Raw genomic sequence first — 20,996 nt, forward strand, 5'->3', positions numbered from 1 at the left:
TTCCAGTTAACCACAGGAAGCAAAAATTACCACCAGCTGAGTAGCCCAGCCTCTCAGGAGACATCCTAGAGATAGGGCGCTGTTTTATCTGATGTTACCATCTTAAAGGAAAAAGAAATTTTGGTTCCAAAGGAGAAGCTACAAAGGGGTTTGGTTTCTTAATGTGGATTTACATTCCAAACATATTTCCTGCCAGAGCCCCAGGAAAGCCCCCACCTCCTTTCATCAGTAGGCTGGAAAGTAGGGCTCCTAGGAGACCGAGTTAGAAGCCAAGAGCTTGTGTGGCGGCGTCCCATGGTTCCTCTTGGAAACAAGAGAGAAACAAAGAGCCTGAGCTCCAGGGAGGCCGTCGCTGTGCTAGACAGACAGCCCATCCTCCTCCCAATTCCGTAGACTTAAAGGGCAGGGCGCAAGAATCTGTTCAGAGATCGCTGGAGTGGGAATGGGAATGGGCGAGATCTCATCGTTCTCGAGATGTGTGACAATGACTTGAGAGGCCCACGTCCTTCTCTTAACTTAGCAATATTCCTCAGCTCTGTATTTGCAACCACCCCACACCGCCTAGTCTCTAAAGGGAGAGGAGCGGTCTTCGGCCCTTAAGTGGAGATATCGGAGCTAGGCTCTTGAGTTCCCAGGCCTGGGGTGCGGGGCCACAGGGCTCCACCCGGGCTCCCAGCCCACCTAAGGTCACGCGGCGCGGGAAGAGCCAGGCGTGCGCAGCAGGTGCGCCAAGTCCCCCGGGTCCCCACCGGGCGCGCTGCCTGGCGCCTCGCGGCGGCGGCGTAGCGCTGGAGCGGAGCGGAGAGGTGGAGCCTCGAGCACCGGGCGGGTGGAGTCGCCAGACGGAGGGCGGTGGAGGCGGATTTCCTGGGAGGGCTCTCTGGAGCTACCATGGCGTTTGGGAAGAGTCACCGTGATCCCTATGCTACCTCCGTGGGTCACCTCATAGGTAAGGAGGCGCGGGGTGCAACATCCCGACTGGCTTTGGGGACCGTGGGAGCGCTGCCTGCTCGACTCCATTCTCGACTGTTGCGGGGCCGAGTTGGACCAAGTTGGAGGAAATGCTACCCTCCCCCGCAGCTTTCCCACGCCACCTGTGTCCACCTGAGGCAGCTGCCCACCTTTCTTTCTTGGCTCTTTTATACCAGAAAAAAAAAAAAATACAGAATCTCCTTTTGGATGTCAGCTGGGCGAGTAGAGCCAAGCAGGTGACCCGTAGCACTGAGCGGAGTGTTGGAACCGCTGGGAGGAGAAAGTGGAAACTTCTTGACCCGGGCAAGGTTCTTCATAAAGTGCGTCCGCTCCCATCACTTTATTGTTATACCCATTTTACGGACCAGGAAGAGAAGGCTCAGAGAAGCAAATTAGCATGACCTCACCTGGAGAGGCAGGTTTCTCCAAACCAATTTTCTCCGGCGCACAGCTCAAGCGAACTGAGTAGCTTTTTGCTTAAACAGGGAGATTGAAAATTTGTGTTGGTGGTGCTGAGGACGGAGAGAGGGGCCCTCTGAGGACTCAGAGGCCCCCAAGCGTCGCCCTCCAACCCAATATTGCTCTCCCTTTTCCCTTGTTCTTCTGCTCAGAAGTCGCTGACTACACTAAGATCCCTTCTTTCTCCCAACCCCTCCCTTAAGGACAGGGTGTGGCACCAGAACGAATTAATGACAGGCAAACTGTCGGGACCTTAGTGGGGTGATGAAATCCTTAGAACCTGGTAGTTGTAAGCAGGGCTTAGATTCGCAGAGTTTAGGCAGAGGGTATGTTAACCGCTGTAGGGACAGGGAACACCTTTGAACTTGAACCTGAGTTGCCTTCAGGGAAAATGCTTTCTTCATTTCTTTCTCCTTGCTTGGTAATGCGTAGTAGAATGCGTCCTGAGCAGAAATGGATCCATGCTGAATCTCCAAAGGCAAATGAAACCCCAGCAATATGTCAAATTAGCCTTTAGTTCTGTAAACATTCAGGAACTACCAGCTAGATGCCTTCAGGAAGGCATAGTGTCAACCTTCAGGGAACTCACAAGCTTATAAGAAGAATACTCATATTCTGTAGTAACAACTGTAAGAACCTTTGCAATACTAGGAAGCATTTATGGCACCCAAAAGTTAGGAAAAGGGGAAAGTGAACTCAGCCGTGGCCTTTGAAGGATGGATAGGAGTTCTCTAGGAATGAGCAGTTGGGAGGGAGGAGGAGGAGGACAGATCTCGCAGATGGAAGAGTAAAGCTCTTCCTAACAACACGGGCAAGATTGCTCAGCTTTGGCCATTCAATGCCAGACTCAAGTCTAACACGAGGGTTTGCCCCATGCTTGGGGATCTTTGTCACAGAAGCCAGTAAACACCATTAACTAGCAAAATTACAGTTACAAAGTAGCAATGAAAATAATGCTATAGTTGTGGCTTACCACAACATGAAGAACTGTGTTAAAGGGTTGCAGCATTAGGAAGGTTGAGAACCACTGCATTAGAGACTCTGACCCTCCTGTGTTCTTAAAGAGGCCATCTAGAGGAGGGGATGTCAGGTGTAAGTGTATAAATCCACCAGTTAGAACTGTGATGTCAGAAGTTGACTTGCTTGATTATTGGGCTAGCTCTTCCCTTTTTCTCATCCCCCCCCCACACACACACCACCAAATACATAATTAAAAAATACAAACAGTGGAATCAAATAATATTGATTTGAATGCAAGTTCTATTTGATATGTAACCTTGGATAACTTTTTTTTTTATTCTCTCCGAAATTCTTTCATCATCTTGTACCTGTTAAACAAGAAAAGATTTAGTAACGTGTAAAAGGCAAAGTATTGGCTCAGGATACCCAAGACCAAGTTCTTAGCACCAAAGAGATTTATTTGCCCCAGAGGGACAGGGGTCAGGGAATAAGAGACAAACACAGAAGATAGAGGATGAGGCAGAAGGCGAAGGGGAACAAGGGAGAGCAGAAAATGGGTATTTGTCCCAGAGGGACAAAGGACTGCCTCTGGATAGAGAGGAGACAGAAGTGGCACTTAGGAAAATAGCAGTTTATAAAGCTACAGGAGGAAACCCCATGTTAGGTTAAGGTGTTTGATTTTAATTGGGCATGTTAATTAGATGAGCCAAAGGGGGCACCTGATTACTGAACTTCAATACTTTAATAGCTGAACCATGGTTGTCAGCCTCAGGAGGAGGAAGTGGCCAAATAAGGGAATAGACCTTGGTGGCTAGCTTTAGGAATGTAATTTAGTAGAGAAAAGAGCAAGTCCTGCCAGGGCCGTGTTTGCCAGACCCGGGCTGGCTAGAGTCCCTTCAATGTGTAGTACACCTGGCCCGTGACTACCCGTGTGCCAGAGAGCTGGTTTCATCTTCTGCAAGAGCCTGGAGGATGGAGATTTAACTGGTCTCTCTTGGCCCTGTGGCCAGCTGTTATAGGTTCTCTTAATGGTTCACTCATTACCATTGCAACAGCAGCCCTCTGAACCTGACTTCTGATTGATTCCTGAATTACTGGCAATTGTTTAGGAGGGGAAAAAGAATCACCTTGCCCTTTGGTAGCATAGACTTAATAGTACTTGTTAGTGCACCAGGCAGATTATTTCAAGGAGACGAGATCTTTTTTTTTTTTTTATATGCCGTTGTGTCTCAGACTCAACACAAACAGCTCTGTCTTTGCAGAGAAGGCTACGTTTGCTGGAGTTCAGACTGAAGACTGGGGCCAGTTCATGCATATCTGTGACATAATTAACACCACGCAGGATGGGTAAGTTCACGGGGGCGTCTACGCATTTGTGCCCTGATAAGATATGTCAGAACCGCAGCGTGTTTTCCCTTGCCAAGTTTTGGGTGTTTGCTGTCCTTTAGGCACCTCCTACCCTGTGAAGATGACAGGCTGACATTGGGGACAACTGCCTTACCCCAGCATGCAGAGTACCCAAGAGTTCATTAGAGCTTGTCCCTTCCTTTGCCTTTTCTTTACTAGTTTAAATTTTGTCTTTGCCTTGCTCCAGTTCCTCGTCTTAAAAAGTATTTTCTTTAGAGAAAGATAAATTATTATTTTTTTCTTTAGAACTTTCTCACGCTCTGGTTGCCAGTGTTTTATGTAACAAAAGCATTATCCAGAAGCTGCAAGCTGGGTGGCTTTTGCTGGTGTCCAGGCCGGTGGTGACCAACCCTCTTGATTAGTCAGGAAACAATTGAGCAGTCTTTTCTTTCCTTGTCAGGGCACAGTGTTTATCCTTCATCTTGCCAGCTCACCCTGTTCATACCGTACTTGGACAAGCTGTGCTGTGTATTCATACACTATCTAAACTTGAAGTCATTAAAAAGAAAGAAAAGGGGGGAAAAAGAACTTTACAAGGACGACTCCTTTGAATTTAATCAACTATAGGCTATGATAAAAGGTGAAACTTGCTCACCTCCCTGAACATTTTTAAGGGATAATTGATAAAAAAAAGATTTAGTCTAGTGTGTGCTGGTGCAGCAAACATGGCAACATAATTATTGGTTATGTATTAACATTTGTAAGAGTTTACAGGGTTTTTTTGTAAAATGTGTGTCTGTATGTGGTATGCATGAAGGCATGTGTGTTCACACGTGTGTGAGCATACTTTAGTGTGGAGGTCTGAGGCTGATATCAAGGATCTTCCTCAATTGCTCTCCTTCCGATCTGATGAGTCAGTGTTTCTCAGTTGAACCCAGAGCTCTGCAGTAAGGCTAGTCGACTAGCCAGCTTATCCCAAGAGACCCCCTCTCTCTATCTGCTGAGCAAGCATTGGAATGAGAGGCAGCCTGTAATCCGTCCACCATAAATTTACCTGGGTCTGGGGATCCTGACTCAGGTCCTCAAGCTTTGGATAGCAGATGCTTTACCTATTCAGCATCTCCCTAGAGCCACATTTATAATATTCCATGCCCTGTAATATTGAGTGTAGACCCTCTGTGAGCCTTTTCATTACTAGCATCGATTTCTTCATTGATCATGCAAAAGGGAAATCTAATAAAGTAGACTTTGACTCTCTCCATGCGGATCTTCCTAACATAAAGTTTGAGCATATCAGAATCAGCAAACTGCTGTGATTCCTAGATCCCCTTACAAACGCGGTACTCAGGAAATGCTGAGCATCTTAAAGGGATCACTTTTCTTTTGTTGTTTTAGGGTTCCATTTCTTGTAGCCTGATTTTGCACCTTGACAGAAGCAGGTGTGCACGCATTTCATAACCAGTGTTTTCTATGCACTACAGTTACAGAAATTACTTAACTGCATCTCACAGGGTGGGGGGCAGGTGTGGCGATCTATCTACTTTACAAGGAAACTTGGATGTGGTAAATTAAGAGGCCCACCTAGGGTGGCAGCGGACTTCCACGTCAGGCTTTATTCTTTAAGCCATTCCTATTTTCATACTGCACATTGCTTTCGTAGAGACGGTTTCTACCTCCCAACTGATGATCTCAATGTGTTTATTGCCACAGGCCAAAAGATGCAGTAAAGGCATTGAAGAAAAGGATTTCCAAAAACTACAACCACAAAGAAATACAACTTTCTTTGTCAGTAAGTACTTTTACTGCTACAGTTAAGATTGTGGGGTTTCCTTGCCTAGAATTTTTCATGACTTAAAAAGCATAATCATAGTCTAAGAGATGACCACTGGGTAATAATATTCTGGACCATGCAGCTTAAGGCTTCTCATCTGTTGAGAACTGCAGAAGGGAGGCCACTTGACTCCAGTGCCATCTAATTTTGTAGAAAGAAAATATTCCCACAGAATCAGCTTTTCCCCCAATCAGAATCTTGGAACTTGTGGTTTCAGACTAGTAGATGATAAAGGGATCAGTAAGTGTGTGTGTTTGTATTTGTTTGCTCTGTTTGAGGGAGAAACTTGAAGTTGTGAAAGATGGCTCGCTGGCAGCTTTCTACCTCCCTTCAGCACCACTGTGGAACCCTGGGCCACTGTCAGCCCCTTATGTTTCAATCAGGTTACTCTGATGATGTAATTTATGGAACATTCCCTGTCGCTCTGTGCAATTCTCCTGAGCACAATTTTCTTCTGCCATAGGGATGAAAGCTCTTATTGAAATGGTCCCCTTGCTCCCTGGGTTTGACCATATGCCTCTTCAGTTACATTGCTGAGTTGCCCTTTTTACTTTGGAAATGAAGTGTATGTCTTCCTCATTTCTTCTGGAAGTTAGACCACACGTAGGTATGGCCAACATCACACTGTTTTGAGGAGTAATGACAGTGTTTTCCAGAAGGCTGGAAGGCAGGTGTGGGTATAGTTCCCACTTTGTAGGCTCACATGGAATACAGAGTATTCTGTCAGGCTAAATTGAGTTAAGAAAGAAATTAGTCACAGAAGGAATTGCCCCATGTCTGTCAAGGACAATTACCAGTTTACCAATAGAATATTTAAAAAGTCATCACATATGTGAGCTTTCAGTTTTATTTCTGTGAAGTGCTGAGAGCCTAAGTCAGTTATGAATGTTTTTAATGTTGTCTGTCATTTTGAGTCCTCCACGGACTTGTTATCCTTGGTTGGGTCTTTGACACAATCTGACTTTTCTACCAACAGTTAGTGGCATAGTTTTAGCAAGAAGCCAGTAGCTTTTGTGTTTTTCTTTTGCAATGCAGTAGACAGAATCTGTGCCCTTGTGCATTTGAGACTCGGGTTATGCCACTGAGATACACTCCCAGCCCAAGGAGTCAATAGCTCTGCTTTGCCTTGCATTCAGTGTTGGTTCTCAGCTTGCTTGCTCTAAGCTAGAGAGCCCTTTCTAGAATGAGTCAATTGTGACTAACCTCAGCAAATACTACTGTCGTTGTCGAATGCAAAGTGGTTGAACAAGTTCCTGAGAGTCAATGAATGTACTAGTACTTTAAGGAACACGCACTAATAAAGAGTTACAGCGATTTTAGGAGATATATAAAGGGGAGTATCCCCCAGTAGTTTATCACACAAGAAAGGGGAAGAAGGCAGCGTTCTCCTAAATGTGGCTGTTATAATAGAATAGCCCTGCCTTGATGGGATCGCTGCTGTTCATCCAGATAGAGCTCTGAAATCTAGTATTGTCACTGTACCTGCTTCAGATACCTCTAGTGAGAAGCAAAACTGCACAATAGCGCTTTTTCTCCCAGCTGTCTGTGAAGGTTTTCTTATTTCTGCTGATAACCACATTCTGTCATGCTAGAATATTCTCTATCAAAACGGATGGTCTCAGTAGTTCTTCTTTGCTGAGGTCCTGCTTTGTGCCTCACTCTCAGATACATCACCTTTCATACGACAAGCTCCTAGAAAGAGGCACAATGCCCGTTATGCAGACAGCGTTGCCACAAGTTCACAGAAGTGATTTGCTTAACTAGGCACAAAAATAGATCGGTAAAGCTTTGAGTCATTCGCGTCTGCTTTCCTCGGTTGCTTGGTTCCTATCGCGCTCTCTCTCCCACTCCAGATTATGGATTTCTACTTATCCCGTTTCCAAAGTCAGGTTATCTGAGGACATTTTCACCAGCACTAGATAGCAAAGTATGTTCCACGACTCATAAGTTTGCTCATTTACCACAGCATGTTTTAGGATCCATGTGAGCTTGGGGGGAGAGGGGGAGTGAGGATTGGAGACATAATGGAGGAAATGATGCAGAAATAATGAGCCCTGACGTTCCTGATTCCGGCGGAAAACCACAAAGGGCATAATTGCTGATCTCCAGATGTTAACTCCCAGAACTGCGTGTTGACTCTTATTTTTGTGCGTGTACCTTCCAGGAATGTTACCCCATTACCATAAAATATTAATATGCCAAAGATAAAAATTGGTTTGGGCGACACTTAGCAAGAGAGTCATCATTTACTTTACTGTAAGCGAAAGGGAGACGTGGAAGCTAGACATCTTATCCAAGGCTGCACAAGCAGTTGGCTAAGTATTTCCCTAAGTTCCCGTTGAATAGATGGCCTTGTCTTCAGCCTCTCACCCATTGAAAATGCACTTTAGTAGTTGGTCAAGCTCAGCATCATTTCTGCTTTGCCTTTTCAATCCCGTCTAGCCAGCTTACATCCGTCCACAGTCATCTCACATTGGTGCGGGCTCTGCCTCTCTCTCCCTCTTTGCCTTTTGTGTTTCAGTAGCTTCATGTCCACAGCTTCGATATTTTCTGTTTGCGTCCATGGTCTCATTGCTTCAAAAGCATAGCTTTTGGTCCTGCTGCTTACTTTTGCTATTTCATGAAAGTGACGCTCTAAATACAGCACACGTCGGGAAAGTCAGGCACCAGGGCCGCTTTCCTGGTGACAGGTCCGGCCATAGTTTCTTTGGTCTCCCAAACCAGAAGTGGCATGGTGATTTAGTTTCGCCTGTAGATCAGTTTTCGAAATCAGCTTTCTTCATGCTGTTTTTTTTTTCCATCCCAGTTCATCCTTTTATTAGCTAGCTTGGTGCCTGTGTTGTTTTATTCAAAGTGGCAAATGTCCTCACCGAACGGTGAGCACATTTCAGGTGACTGTCCATATTAGTAACTGTTAGCTCCCTTCCTGTTGGAAGCTTTTTTTTTTTGACTTTACCAACATTATTGTCCTTTCTTCTTTTGTTCCTGTCTTCCTTCCTTTCTTTTCTGTTGCTTTTCACAACCTCCCTTGCAGTTCACTGACCCAGTGTCTCCAGCATCCCTCCTCTCCGCTCCCCTTCGGTGACCTTGTTGGCTGCCTCATGGCCCTTCACTCTCCCGACCTGTGCCTGTAGACTTCTCTGATAAACATATTTGAATGTCAACTTTTCCTTCAAACCTAGAATACCTCATTTCACCCCAACCATTTTACCTAGGGTTCCCAGTCATATTATCCCACCCACCCTCATCCTTCCATGGAAGGTACCCTCAGCCCCAGGCAGAGTGAAGATCTCTTAGCTCTCAGTTTTCTTACTTCAGTAAATATACACTCAAAAGTTCTTCCTTCATATTCCGTTCTCCCTGGTGAACTCACAACATCCTCGTTCATCCTGTGCTGGGTCTATACCTACCCTATCACTCCACGGTTGTCCACCTTCCAGTTTCCCTAGGTAAAGTACTGCTGGTACCAGTCCAGAAAGAAATTTTTTTTTTTGGTTTTTTTTTTTTTTTTTTTTGGTTTTTCGAGACAGGGTTTCTCTGTGGTTTTGGAGCCTGTCCTGGAACTAGCTCTTGTAGACCAGGCTGGTCTCGAACTCACAGAGATCCGCCTGTCTCTGCCTCCCGAGTGCTGGGATTAAAGGCGTGCGCCACCACCGCCCGGCCCAGAAAGAATTTTTATAGATGATGTTAATGAACAAATTCCCTTCAGGGACTCCTGGGTAATGTCTGGACTCTATTTTGCCAGACAAACACCTGTATAGTCTAGATGATGCCCTCACAGGCTTTATCCATGGTACCCTTCCAGCATTCTCCATTTGCCGATGTCAAGAAGCCCCTGCTAGAGACAAAGCAGAGTACAAATCGCCCACTGTGACACTTCATACACTGTGACACCTTTAGATTTTGTGCACATGGTTTACGTTAGTCTTTCCAGGAATCCCTATACGATCTACCTAAGGTAGCTCGTAAAGAAGGCTCATTGTGGTTTGTGGTTGCAGACACTTATGATCGAGTAGTCTGTGGCTAGGCATCACGTGGCTAGGCAGCACACCATGGCAGAGATTTGTGGCAGAGCAAAATCATCGTCTTATGACTGGAAGGTGAAAAAGACAAAAAGAGATCATAGTTCTATAATCATCTTTGAGGCTATCCCTGCCACGACCCAGAACATCCCACTGGCACCATTTAAAACAGTTTCTACCTGCAAATAGCAACAAGCTTTAAAGTCTAGGGCCTGTGGGGTATTCCAAATGCAAACCAAAGCAGCAGCATCCATCTAGAACACACACACACATATATATTTATTTTTGTTTTCCTTGGTCATTTTTCAATGCCCAGGTTGGCACCAGCCTTATCTATAAAACTCCCCCACAGTCACCGGACTCTAAAATAATCACGCTTGCCTATAAAGATCTATTGCCAGACAGACGACAATTTATTTACCAAAGCAGAACATTTAGGAGCGAGAGGGTGTGTCACTGTTAACAGAGCCAGGACACCAGGAGGTAAAAGGTTGACTCTAGATAACCTGCACAAGTGTTACATCATCCAGCAGCACAACGTGGATCGCGTTTAGCACGTGGCAGCTGCTACTACGTGTTGCTGAGTGCTCTGTTTGTACCCTGTCACCTCATCAGTTCTAGCCCCGGGGTAGTTTCATTATGCTGCCTCTTCCTCATGATACTTGAACCTGCCATTTCACCATATAGTTGAGTAGTATAGGAAACAGACGGTGCTTGTTCATTAGAACACTAGCGGGAATCATCCTTCTGTAGGATTTGTTTGGTCTTGGTTCCCTAGAGAACTGTTAACGTTGGACTGTGCTCCTTCATTCAGCTGATTGACATGTGCATGCAGAACTGTGGTCCAAGTTTCCAGTCTCTGATTGTGAAGAAGGAGTTCATTAAAGATACTCTAGCTAAGCTGCTGAATCCCAGATACACCTTGCCGCTGGACATTCAGAACAGAATCTTGAATTTCATCAAGGTAAGTCTGTTTGTTGATTTATATCAAGGAATGGGGAATTTCTAAGTGTAGACAGATAGTGGTGCAGAATGATCCTTTATTTACCTAATACTGAACCATAAAGCACTTTTTCTTTATTTTCTCCTTCTTATCCCTTTCCTTTCCTTCTTCTGTCCTTCCCTCGCTCCCTCCCTCTCTTCCTTCCTTCCTTTTATTCCTTCCTTCCTTCCTCTCTTTTCTTTCTTTCATGGTCTCTCTCTAGTCCTGCCTGGCCTCTAACTCTCTATGAAACCAAGGATGATATTGAACTTCTGATACTCCCGCCTCCACCTCCTAAGTACCCAGTTTATGCAGTGGTGTGAGGATTGAGCCCAGGGCTTCATGCATGCTAGGCAAGCTCTCTACCGCGGGAGCTACATCCTAGCTGCACATTTTGAAGCTTCTGTTGGGTAAGATAATAGTTCTTGACAACGGATAGCGTCCTTCTGCTTAAGAACCAGTAGCCATTTCCCTACTTCCATTTCCGTTTCTATCATGTCCATGTCACATGGGAAAGGCAGTGATGTGTACATTCATTCTGCAGGTATAGAAACTCTGTCCTGGAGTTGTTTGACAGAAAAGCTACAGCTAGGATTTTAGAATGTTCAAAGTTTAGATTTAGGCACTAGTAGGTGATTGATAGTATCCATCCCAGTGTTTGTCAAGATATTGAAAGAAGGGAGTCAAAATATTTCGTAGTATTCTAGCCTTTGAAAATGGCTATTCTGTCCACAACATTCAAAACTAGCTTGTTCTTTCTGAATAAAGTACGTACTTTTCAATTCCTCATTTTCTATCATCAGCTTTAAGATTTTTTTTTGCTATGTTTTTTTTTACTCTGGAACTTTCTATCTCTTGAATTTAGACTTGGTCACAGGGCTTCCCAGGAGGTGTGGATGTGAGTGAAGTGAAAGAAGTGTACCTTGACCTGCTGAAGAAAGGGGTTCAATTCCCACGGTCGGATGCAGAGCCTGAGAGAAAGCAGGAGGTAGGAGGCCTTTCTTTGATGCATGTAAAGTGATATATGTTGCTTGGGTCTTTTCATATTGAAAGGGATAACCGTAGTTTAGTGAGCTTAGCAGAAAGATGAATTTATTAGATATGTCTCTATCTCATAGAATAACCTGGGTTGACCATAATGGGTTATACCGTGCTTGAGTCTTCCTTCTGAGAAGGTTCTGGGTGTTTCTACGTGCACTGATCGTGAGAAGTACTGACCTAGAATATCATTCTCATGATCTGAAACTATGGCTGTCCACTCACGGTGGCAGAACAGGCCTGACCCAGGGAGCTATTCACTGTTTTGTTTTGTTTTGTTTTGTTTTGTTTTGTTGGGAGGGGGTTGGTTTTTCAAGACAAGGTTTCTCAGTATAGCCCTGATTGTCCTGGCGCTCACTGTGTTTATCAGGCTGGCCTCATACTCACAGAGATCCACCTGCCTCTGCCTCCCAAGTGCTGGGATTAAAAGCGTGCGCCACCACTGCCCAGCTACCCAGGACTTTTTATGAGAGAGCCTGAGCCAGCGGCTGGGAGCCAGCCTTGAGGTGAGTTTGTTAATTCATATCATAATATTTCCTTATTTTTGATTGACAGGCTGCTCAGCTCTCACCAAATCGATCAGCACCTGTCCCTACCGCACCTGCTCTTTCTTCTATAATTGCTCCCAAGACTCCAACTATTTCATTAGTCCCAGAACAGGTAACAACACTGACAACTGTATTTATTCATGCCTTTTTTGTAGCATCGGACTTACAGTTTGAGTTTTCTTAATAACATTATGAAGTGTAAATGTAATGTAACACAACCCTCAATTAAGTAACATCTTCATTTTGCTTTCTAAGACGAGATATCCTCTGTGTAGCTTCTTCTGGCCTGGAATTCACCATGTATTCCAGGCTGGTTTACAACTCTTGATAATTCCCTTGCCTCGGCTTCCCACATGTTGGGGTGGCAGACATAGCCCCGCATGCCTCTGTATCTCCTTCCTTTCCTGTGAGAGGAGGGACTGCCACTTAGAGAAACTATGTCACAATGGTTTATTTCTTTGCAGAATTAGACCATTGAGTTTTGTCTGAATTCAGTGTTCACATACTTAAACAAAGTTTTAGGGGGCCAGTGAGATTGTTTGTCAGGTAAAGCTGCCATCCACCAATCCTGATGACTTAAGTTGAATGCCTAGAATCCATATGATGGAAGGAAAGAACCAGCTTGCAAAAGGGGTTCTCCCACCTACATAAATACACACGCATGCGCGGACACACACATACACAATAAATAAATAAATAAGTTACAGGAAAGAATGTTGACCAGTAGAGGCTGTGGACTAGGTCAGAGGTCTACCCCCTGCCTCTTGTTTCTTTTCATTTCAGAGAGTCCAGTAGCCAGTTGTCTTATTGCCTATGTTAATTATACCAAATGAGTTGCATCTTTTTCCTTTGTCTCTGTTTTTAAGAGATCTAGATAAGTATAATTAATTTATGATGTTCACTTATATGTTTGTATTAAAAGTTTTCATTGGAGACTTTATATGAGTTTGAAGGCTTCATTTTAATATTATTCAGTGTTTCTTATATTACAAAGCCACGTGGTTACTTCCCCTTAGAATTCAAACCACAATAATTTTTTATCTTTCCTCGTATAATACCACGGTAACTCTATAACTGCGCCTCCTTTCTTTTTCCTTTTCTTTTCTGATTGTTTTCCAGATGCTGAGGATAATAGGTGATGGCATTCCTCTTTTTTTTTTTTTCAGGTTTCTATCAACTTCTGTCACTAGGTTTTTCCTACTTTAACCTTATTGGTCCAGATCATTTTGTTTCTTCATCTGTAACGTTCCTGAGGCCTCTCTGTGGATCTCTTATAGGAAATGCGAAGTCTATTCGGGGAACAGCAGGGTCTAGTCTGTAAAATACTAGCACGTATGCTGAGGCAGGCCTCTGTATGTTTGAAAATGTTACATTTTGCAAAGGCCTTTGATGGCCAGCATGTGTCCTGTGGGCAGAAATCCAGACAGCCAGCTGTCTGTGTGTCACACTTACTGATGGAGGCTTCCATTGCTCGCCACAGATCGGGAAACTGCACAGCGAGTTGGATATGGTGAGGATGAACGTGAAAGTGATGGCTGCCATACTGAGGGAGAACACTCCTGGGTCCGCAAACCATGAAGACATAGAGCTCCTGCAGGTATGAGCTCGGGGGGAAGCAAGCAAAGAGTTCGGGAAAGTTGTTTTCTGAGGACCTTGGAACTTGGAGCTAGAAGGCTTGTTAACAGCATCTAATGGCCCATCCCCTTACAGCTCGCCTCTCTTTCATGTCTAAACTTAATGAAAAGAGACAGTCATCATCTTGTCAGAAATGCAGTGGTGACAGACAGGAGGAGCCTTAGTCCTTTTATAAAAAATAATTTACTGTAATTTATAGCTCGGTCATATGCAGTCCAGACTTACATTTGAAGTATGCAAAATTGCCTTATGTCCTTCTGCTCAACAAACACCAAGTAGTTGTGTTGTAGTTAGAAGTGTAGAAATGAAGGGGCTGTTCTAGGCCTTGGCTAGGTTGGTTTGTAAATCAGATCATAAAGTATTACAAGTACCTGGATAAACATATGTCAGTCTGTGGCATGATTGTGAGTGGGGAAGACACTGAGTACTACGAGTATTTAGACTGTGGAGGAGCAAATACTGGGCCACTTAGCACCTGAACACGCATGAGTGGCTAGATGGTTATCCCACACTTTTTCCTACATCTGTACCTACTTATGCTCACCTTCCCTCTACTGTTTTCTTAGTTATTGATTTTAAATTTATTTATTTATTTATTTATTTTTTATTTTTTTCAAGACAGGGTTTCTCTGTAGCTTTGGAGCCTGTCCTGGAACTAGCTCTTGTAGACCAGGCTGGCCTCGAACTCACAGAGATCCCCTGCCTCTGCCTCCTGAGTGCTGGGATTAAAGGTGTGTGCCACCACCACCCGGCTTTGATTTTAAATTTAGTATTTATTACTTGCACCAAGGAACAATGGGTCATGTGTGCAATTCTAGCATTTGGGAGGCTGAGGTGGAAGATCTCTTGAGCCTAGGAGTTCAAGATTGCCTGAGTAATATGCCAAGACTCTATCTAACAAAAGGAAACAATCCTATGTATAACTCCATTTCATCCTTATTGGTTTAAGAAGCAGTTAGGGGGAAACGATCAGGAAGTTAAGACCCTCCTCATGGTTTTATTGTTTAGAGCCCCACTCCTCATTTCCCATGGTGGTGGTGGTGTTCTGGGCGGGAGGGACCTTGGCCGCAGGTGGAAGCCCTTGGCAGGTGAGGGACAGATAAATATGTCATGCATACAGAGCTTATGTGGAAAGAGAGAGAGAGAGAGAGAGAGAGAGAGAGAGAGAGAGAGAGAGAGAGAGAGAGAGAGAGAGAAAGAGAAACCTGCTTGCCTCTTTAGAAGAACATTTGGAAGAGAGAGCGGGAATGGCAGAGCTTGTCTCTTAAAAGGGACATTTTGCACCTGCATACAGACTATGTAGCAGCCATAGGACCCTGGGCTGGCCAGGGTATTGCCTGGGTGGGTCCTGCCAGGTGACAGGGACGAGCATAATGCCTGAATCCTAACGTTCCCACCTTTTTCTTATTATAAAAAAGTGGGGAAATTAAAGAGGCTAGCAGGTGGAATGGCGAGTGGGGCGCTGGGTTCTCAAGACTCTTTCCTGCTGATTTGTGGGCCTTGAAACCTTTGACTCAAGAAAACTGGGGAGCTCTCCACATCCTAGGGTAGCTGAGCAAATTGTCTCACTTCTGCTCCGGCTATGTAAAACTGTCTGGTATTTCTTGGCTCTGGCAAGATGATGACAGATCAGAGGACAAGGTTAAGTTTAGGAAAATTTTCTTTTCATTAGGTCCTGGTAAGTTAAGGAGGGGGCCATCAAGAACAGGGAAAAGTGGTGTGGGCTTTGGCTATTTAGGTTCTAGTAATTGGTGGTGTGAGGGGGTTGCATCTAACCTGTTTGAGGTGAATACAAGTCGACTTCCTGAAACTTACGAGAAGTCTTTGAGTTTGTGAAAATGCTAAGTTTTAGACACATTCGAAATGGCAGTATATTCATGCCAGAATACTGTGACAGATGTTTTTGCAGAATAAAAAGTATCTTTGAGGTCTGTAGTTAGGAAACCACCAATGGGAATTTGAAATCTTGAGCTTGTGGCTATGAGATTAGTGGTATAATATGGTGTTTAGTACTGTCAGAGTTAGATTGGTAGATTCTTAGGACTTTATTGATTAATGTTAAGACTATGGACCCTAGGAGTCTTTTCTACCCTCTGTCAGTGGGGGTAAATGGAAGGAGTTACAACACATGGACAGGTGCCATCTTTGCTAAGGACAGGTCAAATGGCCTAACCACCCATCTTTGCTAAGGGCTACCCCGTGACTACTGCCATTTTGTTTAAGGTTAAAAGAGATACTTTACCTCCATCTTGGCTACGGGCAAGACAGACAGGTCAGGTGACCTAGTAACCATCTTTACTAAAGGCACTCTTTGCCTCTAATTCCTCGTACACTGACTCTGTTGCACGTGGTGTGTGTTTACATGATCCCAGCATTTTGGAGGCTGAGGCAGAAACATCTCCAGCCTGGACCGTAGAATGAGATCGCTTGTCTCAAAAAATAAGTAAATGAATGAGCACAGAAACTGAGAAGCTATCTAACCAGATCTAATGTTAAAAGATCCTTCTGGTGACATTAATGCTAGGAAAGGAAGACCACGTTTTAGGAAACAATTTAAAAACCTTTCTTTTGTTTGGTATAAATGATTTTTTTTAATGATACATAGATGGAAAGTTTGCGAAACTAGTTTTGTCTGACATAGTGATACACAGCTTTTAATCCCAGCACGTGGGAGGCAGAAGCAGGTGGATCTGTTAGTTGGAGGCCAGCCTGGTCAACATAGTGAGTTTCAGGCCATCCAGAGCTATACAGTGAGACTTTGTCTCAAAAGCAAACAAACAAAATAAATAGCCTACTATACTTATCCTTTAAAAATTTATAACTTTATGATATAGTATGACATTTTTTTAAAAGCCACTTAATCCAACATCTGCAAACTTATTTGACCAAAGAATCTCTGCTTGCTAAATATATAATACTTTATGACAGTAATATAACTTAGAGCAACAAATAATTTAAAAAAGAAAACAGGGTCTTACTTGTTGTGTAATGTTTTACTCTTTTGACTTTTTGTGGGGTCCACCACCCAGCTCCCAAATAAATCACACACGGACACTTATTCTTAGTTATGAATGCCCAGCCTTAGCTTGGCTTGTTTCTTGCCAGCTTTACTTAACTTAAATTATCCCAACTACCTTTTGCCTCTGGGCTTTTTCCTTTTCTTACTTCTGTGTATCTTACTTTACTTCTTACTCTATGGCTGGCTGTGTAGCTGGGTGGCCACTCCTGATGTCCTCCTCTCCTTGTTCTCTTGCTCCTCTTCTTCCTCCTTTCTCCTATTTATACTCTCTGCCCCAGCCCCATCTATCTTTGCTCCTGGATCGCCATTGGCCATTCAACTCTTTATTAGGACCATCAGGTGTTTTAGACAGACAGGGAATCACAGCTTCACAGAGTTAATCAAATGCAGCATAAACAAAAGTCACACACTTCAAAATAATATCGCCCAACTCTTAATTTATAATCCAAGCTATGTTTTGTATTTGCTGTGAAGCCCAGCCTGTCAAACTCATAGCAATCCTCCTGCTTCAGCCTTCTAAATGCTGGGATTACAGATGGGTGACACGACGCTTGACTCAAACCATTAATTTCCAACACCAGTGTAGGCATATTTTATGTAGAATATCTTATTTAGGAGCACTCTTTCATTTTGCTCAGCATTCTTGGGGTTCTTTACTTTCATCGGATTTTTGCTATTTGTATGAAATGAAGAGATTACATAATAGTTAATGGACAAAAATAATATTAATGATAGCGTATTAGTGTAGGAGAATAAAGAAAAATCAATCATTGAATTTATATGTAGTAATCCTTAAAGAAAGACACAATTGACTCCTTTTTAGATATAAAATCTGTAGCTTGTGTTGCTAACAAGTATGTTAAGTTAAAATCTAAAAACAAATATTAAAATAAAAGGTTATGTTGCACATAGCAATCTTTAAAAAATTGCTACAGCAATATTCCTAATTTCGCATGATCTTCACAATTTCCAAGCCCTAGAATGAAGTGAATGAATGTTCTCGCCCATCCATGGCAAACAATCCTTCAATAAAAATATATGCCAAAATGCTCCATTTGAATATGTGAACTGTGTTCTATATGTTACTTCATTAGGAACAAATGTCTTTTTGTCTCAGTCTGTGGGTGGAGACGTGTAGTTGTTTTCAAGCATGATTGTTGGTTGCTGTTCTGATGCCAGAGCCCACAGCTGTGTATTTCTCTGCATAGCAAGGACACTTCCGTGATGAGTCAACGTTAGAATACAGCCCATGCTCAGTTCTGACACAGATCGGCTTGGCTACAAAGACTACACAGCGCTGAACTTCCATTTTCTTCCTATGCTTTTTGTAAGAAATACATAATGCTCTGGTGTGAACAGAGTTACTTAGTTTCTCTTCTTTCTTTTCTTTTCTTTTTGTTTTTCGAGACAGGGTTTCTCTGTGTAACAACCCTGGCTGTCCTGGAACTCACTCTGTAGACCAGGCAGGCCTCAAACTCACAGAGATCCTCCTGTCTCTGCCTCCCAAGTGCTGGGATTAAAAGTGTGCACCATCATTTCTCAGTTGTTCTTAATTTCTTTTGCCATTTTTTTAAAAAAATTCTAATTAACTTTCTTATCTTAATCAATCACTATGGTTAATATCAAACAATGAACTGGATGTAGTTGTCTATGGAGAGAAATGGCTAGGAGTCTATGTTTAAAGATAAATATAACAAAGATTGACAGTGGCTGAAAAAGTGATTTTTTAGATTCTAATTTTTTTACTGTTTCAGTTTTCCTTACACCTATCTGAACTGAGGTGACCAGCAGCAGATAAACCCTGGGTGATGGGTGATAAGCTCTACTTCCTGATTGGCCACCTTCATAGAAACTGCAGGAGATTCTGGAGCTCGGCATTAGTGGTTCTCAACCTTCCTAATGCTGCAACCCATTAATACAGTTCCTCATGTTGTAGTGACCCCCCAACCACAAAATCATTTTCATTGCTACATCATCACTGTAATTTTGCTACTGTTATGAATCATAATGGAAATATCTGACATGCAGGATATCTGACATGTGACCCCCAAAGGGTCACAACCCACAGGTTGGGAACTACTGGCCTAGGTGGTCATCATCAGGGATGAGAAATCTGGTGAGAGGAAGGAATTATGCATAAAGGGTGTCCTGAGCACATTGGCATCACTGGCAGAAGTGGTGGACATGTGAAATACCAAGAGCATGCCTTCATCCCTTCCTCCCACAAAACGCCAGTACGCCCAGTTGGTTGAACCCTATCAGAAACAAGTGGCCATTAAGGTCCTTATGATGCAGCCAACAGAACAGAAGAGGGTGGTAAGCGTGGTCATTGGATCTGGAAGGCAGACAGAAGCAAAGTGGTCAGCAAATAGAAGTCTTCACTCGAACATGTTGGGCCCTTCCTGCACGTGTACGTAACCAGTGACCCTTTGTTCGCATTAAGACGTCTTGTCTTCTGTGCTTCTGCTCACATTTTAATGGGGACTTCATTTATTTGGAACTTGTTCCCCGTGTCCTTTCATCTGGAAGTCCCCCCCTGTTCCTCCTGTCCATGTTAAGCCATTAGATCCCAAAGCTGACTCACAGGGCTCTTGCACTTCCTGAGAACCTCAGGTAGATCTGCTGCCTCTCCTTTCCTTACAGCTGTGTTTCTGCGGACTTAGACCTTCACTGGGTGGAGACCGCATGCATTCCTTTTGCAGGTATAAAGTGTGGAGCTTGAGAGGCTGCAACCAGTTTGATTTAAATATGTCTGATCTGGGCATGGAATAAAGAATTGTGATCTATCTGCCCTGTATTTGCTTCCTTGGCATTGTGCACTTGGCTTTGGGCCCTTTTCTCTTACCCTGAACAGCTAGTGTTCTTCTGGGTACTTCCCCTTTCTGAGAACACCCCACCACCACCACATGCCCCTTTTTCTTTTCTTCCTATTTCCATTTTTAAGACAAGGTCTAGTGGTGCTGGCCGGTCTGACCCTGCACTCACACACAGCCCTCCAGCCTCTCAGCCTCTTGAGTAGAGTCGCAGGTATGTGCCACCATACCTAGTGGTTTTTCTTTTCTTTTTTTGCCTGGTTTCTGTAGACATGGGAAGAAGAATAAGGGAACCGAGACCCTGAAACTCTAAGTACAGGAAGCTTTGGATTAACTTACTGGAGAAATGCAAGATCATGGGAAACTTAAATTTGATCCTGGGAAGATAGTTTGTAAACCAGTTGAAGAAAAAAAGAAAAAAGAAAAACCTGAAAGTAAAGGGGAATTTGCAATTGTCCTTTGGCCATTCTTGTGGTTTTTACTTGTAAGAAACTAAGCTGGACAGACTTTTCTAGTATCTTGGGGTCTGTCTCCTTCCCTTTAGAGATGAGCTTGCATAACCAGAAAGGGGACGATTTGTGCAAAGGGTGGCGTGATGGATAAACTGCCTTCCCAAGCAAATACTTGTGGGAACCAATTCACTTCTCTTTGGAACCCAGGACTGGCTGTAGATAGCTAACCTATTTATTACTTTTCGCTATGGGCTTGAATCAGTTCTTTGGCTCCTTTGGAAGGAACCTGAAGGCAGTAACTAAGGCCTTTGTTTTGCAATTCATCACAGTGTAATGTGAAACACGGGGTTCCCTTTGCAGGGTCTTAGTCTTGTAGATCAAAGAGTTTGAAAACTACCTCAAAAGTTGGAGAAAACAACAGCAGGGCAAAGGAGCAGGAGGTGCTGGCAGCTGCTGGAAGGAGGGGGCTGGAGACTGGAGAGAAAATCCTGCTGTCTGAGTTGAAGGTCAGGAAACCCAGCAGGCTCAGCAATGGAATTCTGAGCAGCTGCTTAGGAGGTGGGGGGTAGAGGGGGTGGAGAGAGAGAAAGAGGAGAGGAGAGGAGAGGAGAGGAGAGGAGAGGAGAGGAGAGGAGAGGAGAGGAGAGGAGAGGAGAGGAGAGGAGAGGAGAGGAGAGGAGAGAGAGAGAGACCAGAGAGAGAGAGACCAGAGAGAGAGAGACAGACAGACAGACAGACAGACAGAGACAGAGACAGAGACAGAGAGAGAAAGAGGAGAGCAGAGGAGAGGAGAGAGAAGAGAGAGAAGAGAGAGAGAGGAGAGAGAGAGACGAGAGAGAGAGAGAGAGAGAGAGAGAGAGAGAGAGAGAGAGAGAGAGAGAGAGCGCCCAGAGTTATCACAGCAAACAGTATTCTGGC

The 20,996-nt window shown here is 43.9% G+C and overlaps 1 protein-coding gene across 4 annotated transcripts in view; it reads left to right on the forward strand.

Annotated features, from left to right (window-relative positions):
- The first annotated feature begins 334 nt into the window (after window positions 1-334).
- Window positions 335-20,996, forward strand: part of Tom1l1 (target of myb1 like 1 membrane trafficking protein) — a 41,992-nt gene continuing 21,330 nt past the window's right edge. For 3 of the 4 annotated variants that reach the window (XR_012912311.1, XM_075991121.1, XM_075991122.1), the window contains exons 1-7: window positions 803-949; window positions 3,654-3,738; window positions 5,449-5,527; window positions 10,406-10,555; window positions 11,439-11,561; window positions 12,167-12,271; window positions 13,640-13,756. Coding sequence is in view for 3 of the 4 variants with exons in the window: in XM_075991121.1 (XP_075847236.1) it covers window positions 892-949; window positions 3,654-3,738; window positions 5,449-5,527; window positions 10,406-10,555; window positions 11,439-11,561; window positions 12,167-12,271; window positions 13,640-13,756 (717 nt within the window). In the remaining variant the exon portion in view is untranslated. Of the gene's footprint in view, window positions 950-3,653; window positions 3,739-5,448; window positions 5,528-10,405; window positions 10,556-11,438; window positions 11,562-12,166; window positions 12,272-13,639; window positions 13,757-20,996 lie in introns of all 4 variants that reach the window. The other variant, XM_075991120.1, reaches the window with a different exon arrangement.

This window comes from Microtus pennsylvanicus, chromosome 11 (genome assembly GCF_037038515.1).
Source record: "Microtus pennsylvanicus isolate mMicPen1 chromosome 11, mMicPen1.hap1, whole genome shotgun sequence".
Classification (NCBI taxonomy): domain Eukaryota; kingdom Metazoa; phylum Chordata; class Mammalia; order Rodentia; family Cricetidae; genus Microtus; species Microtus pennsylvanicus.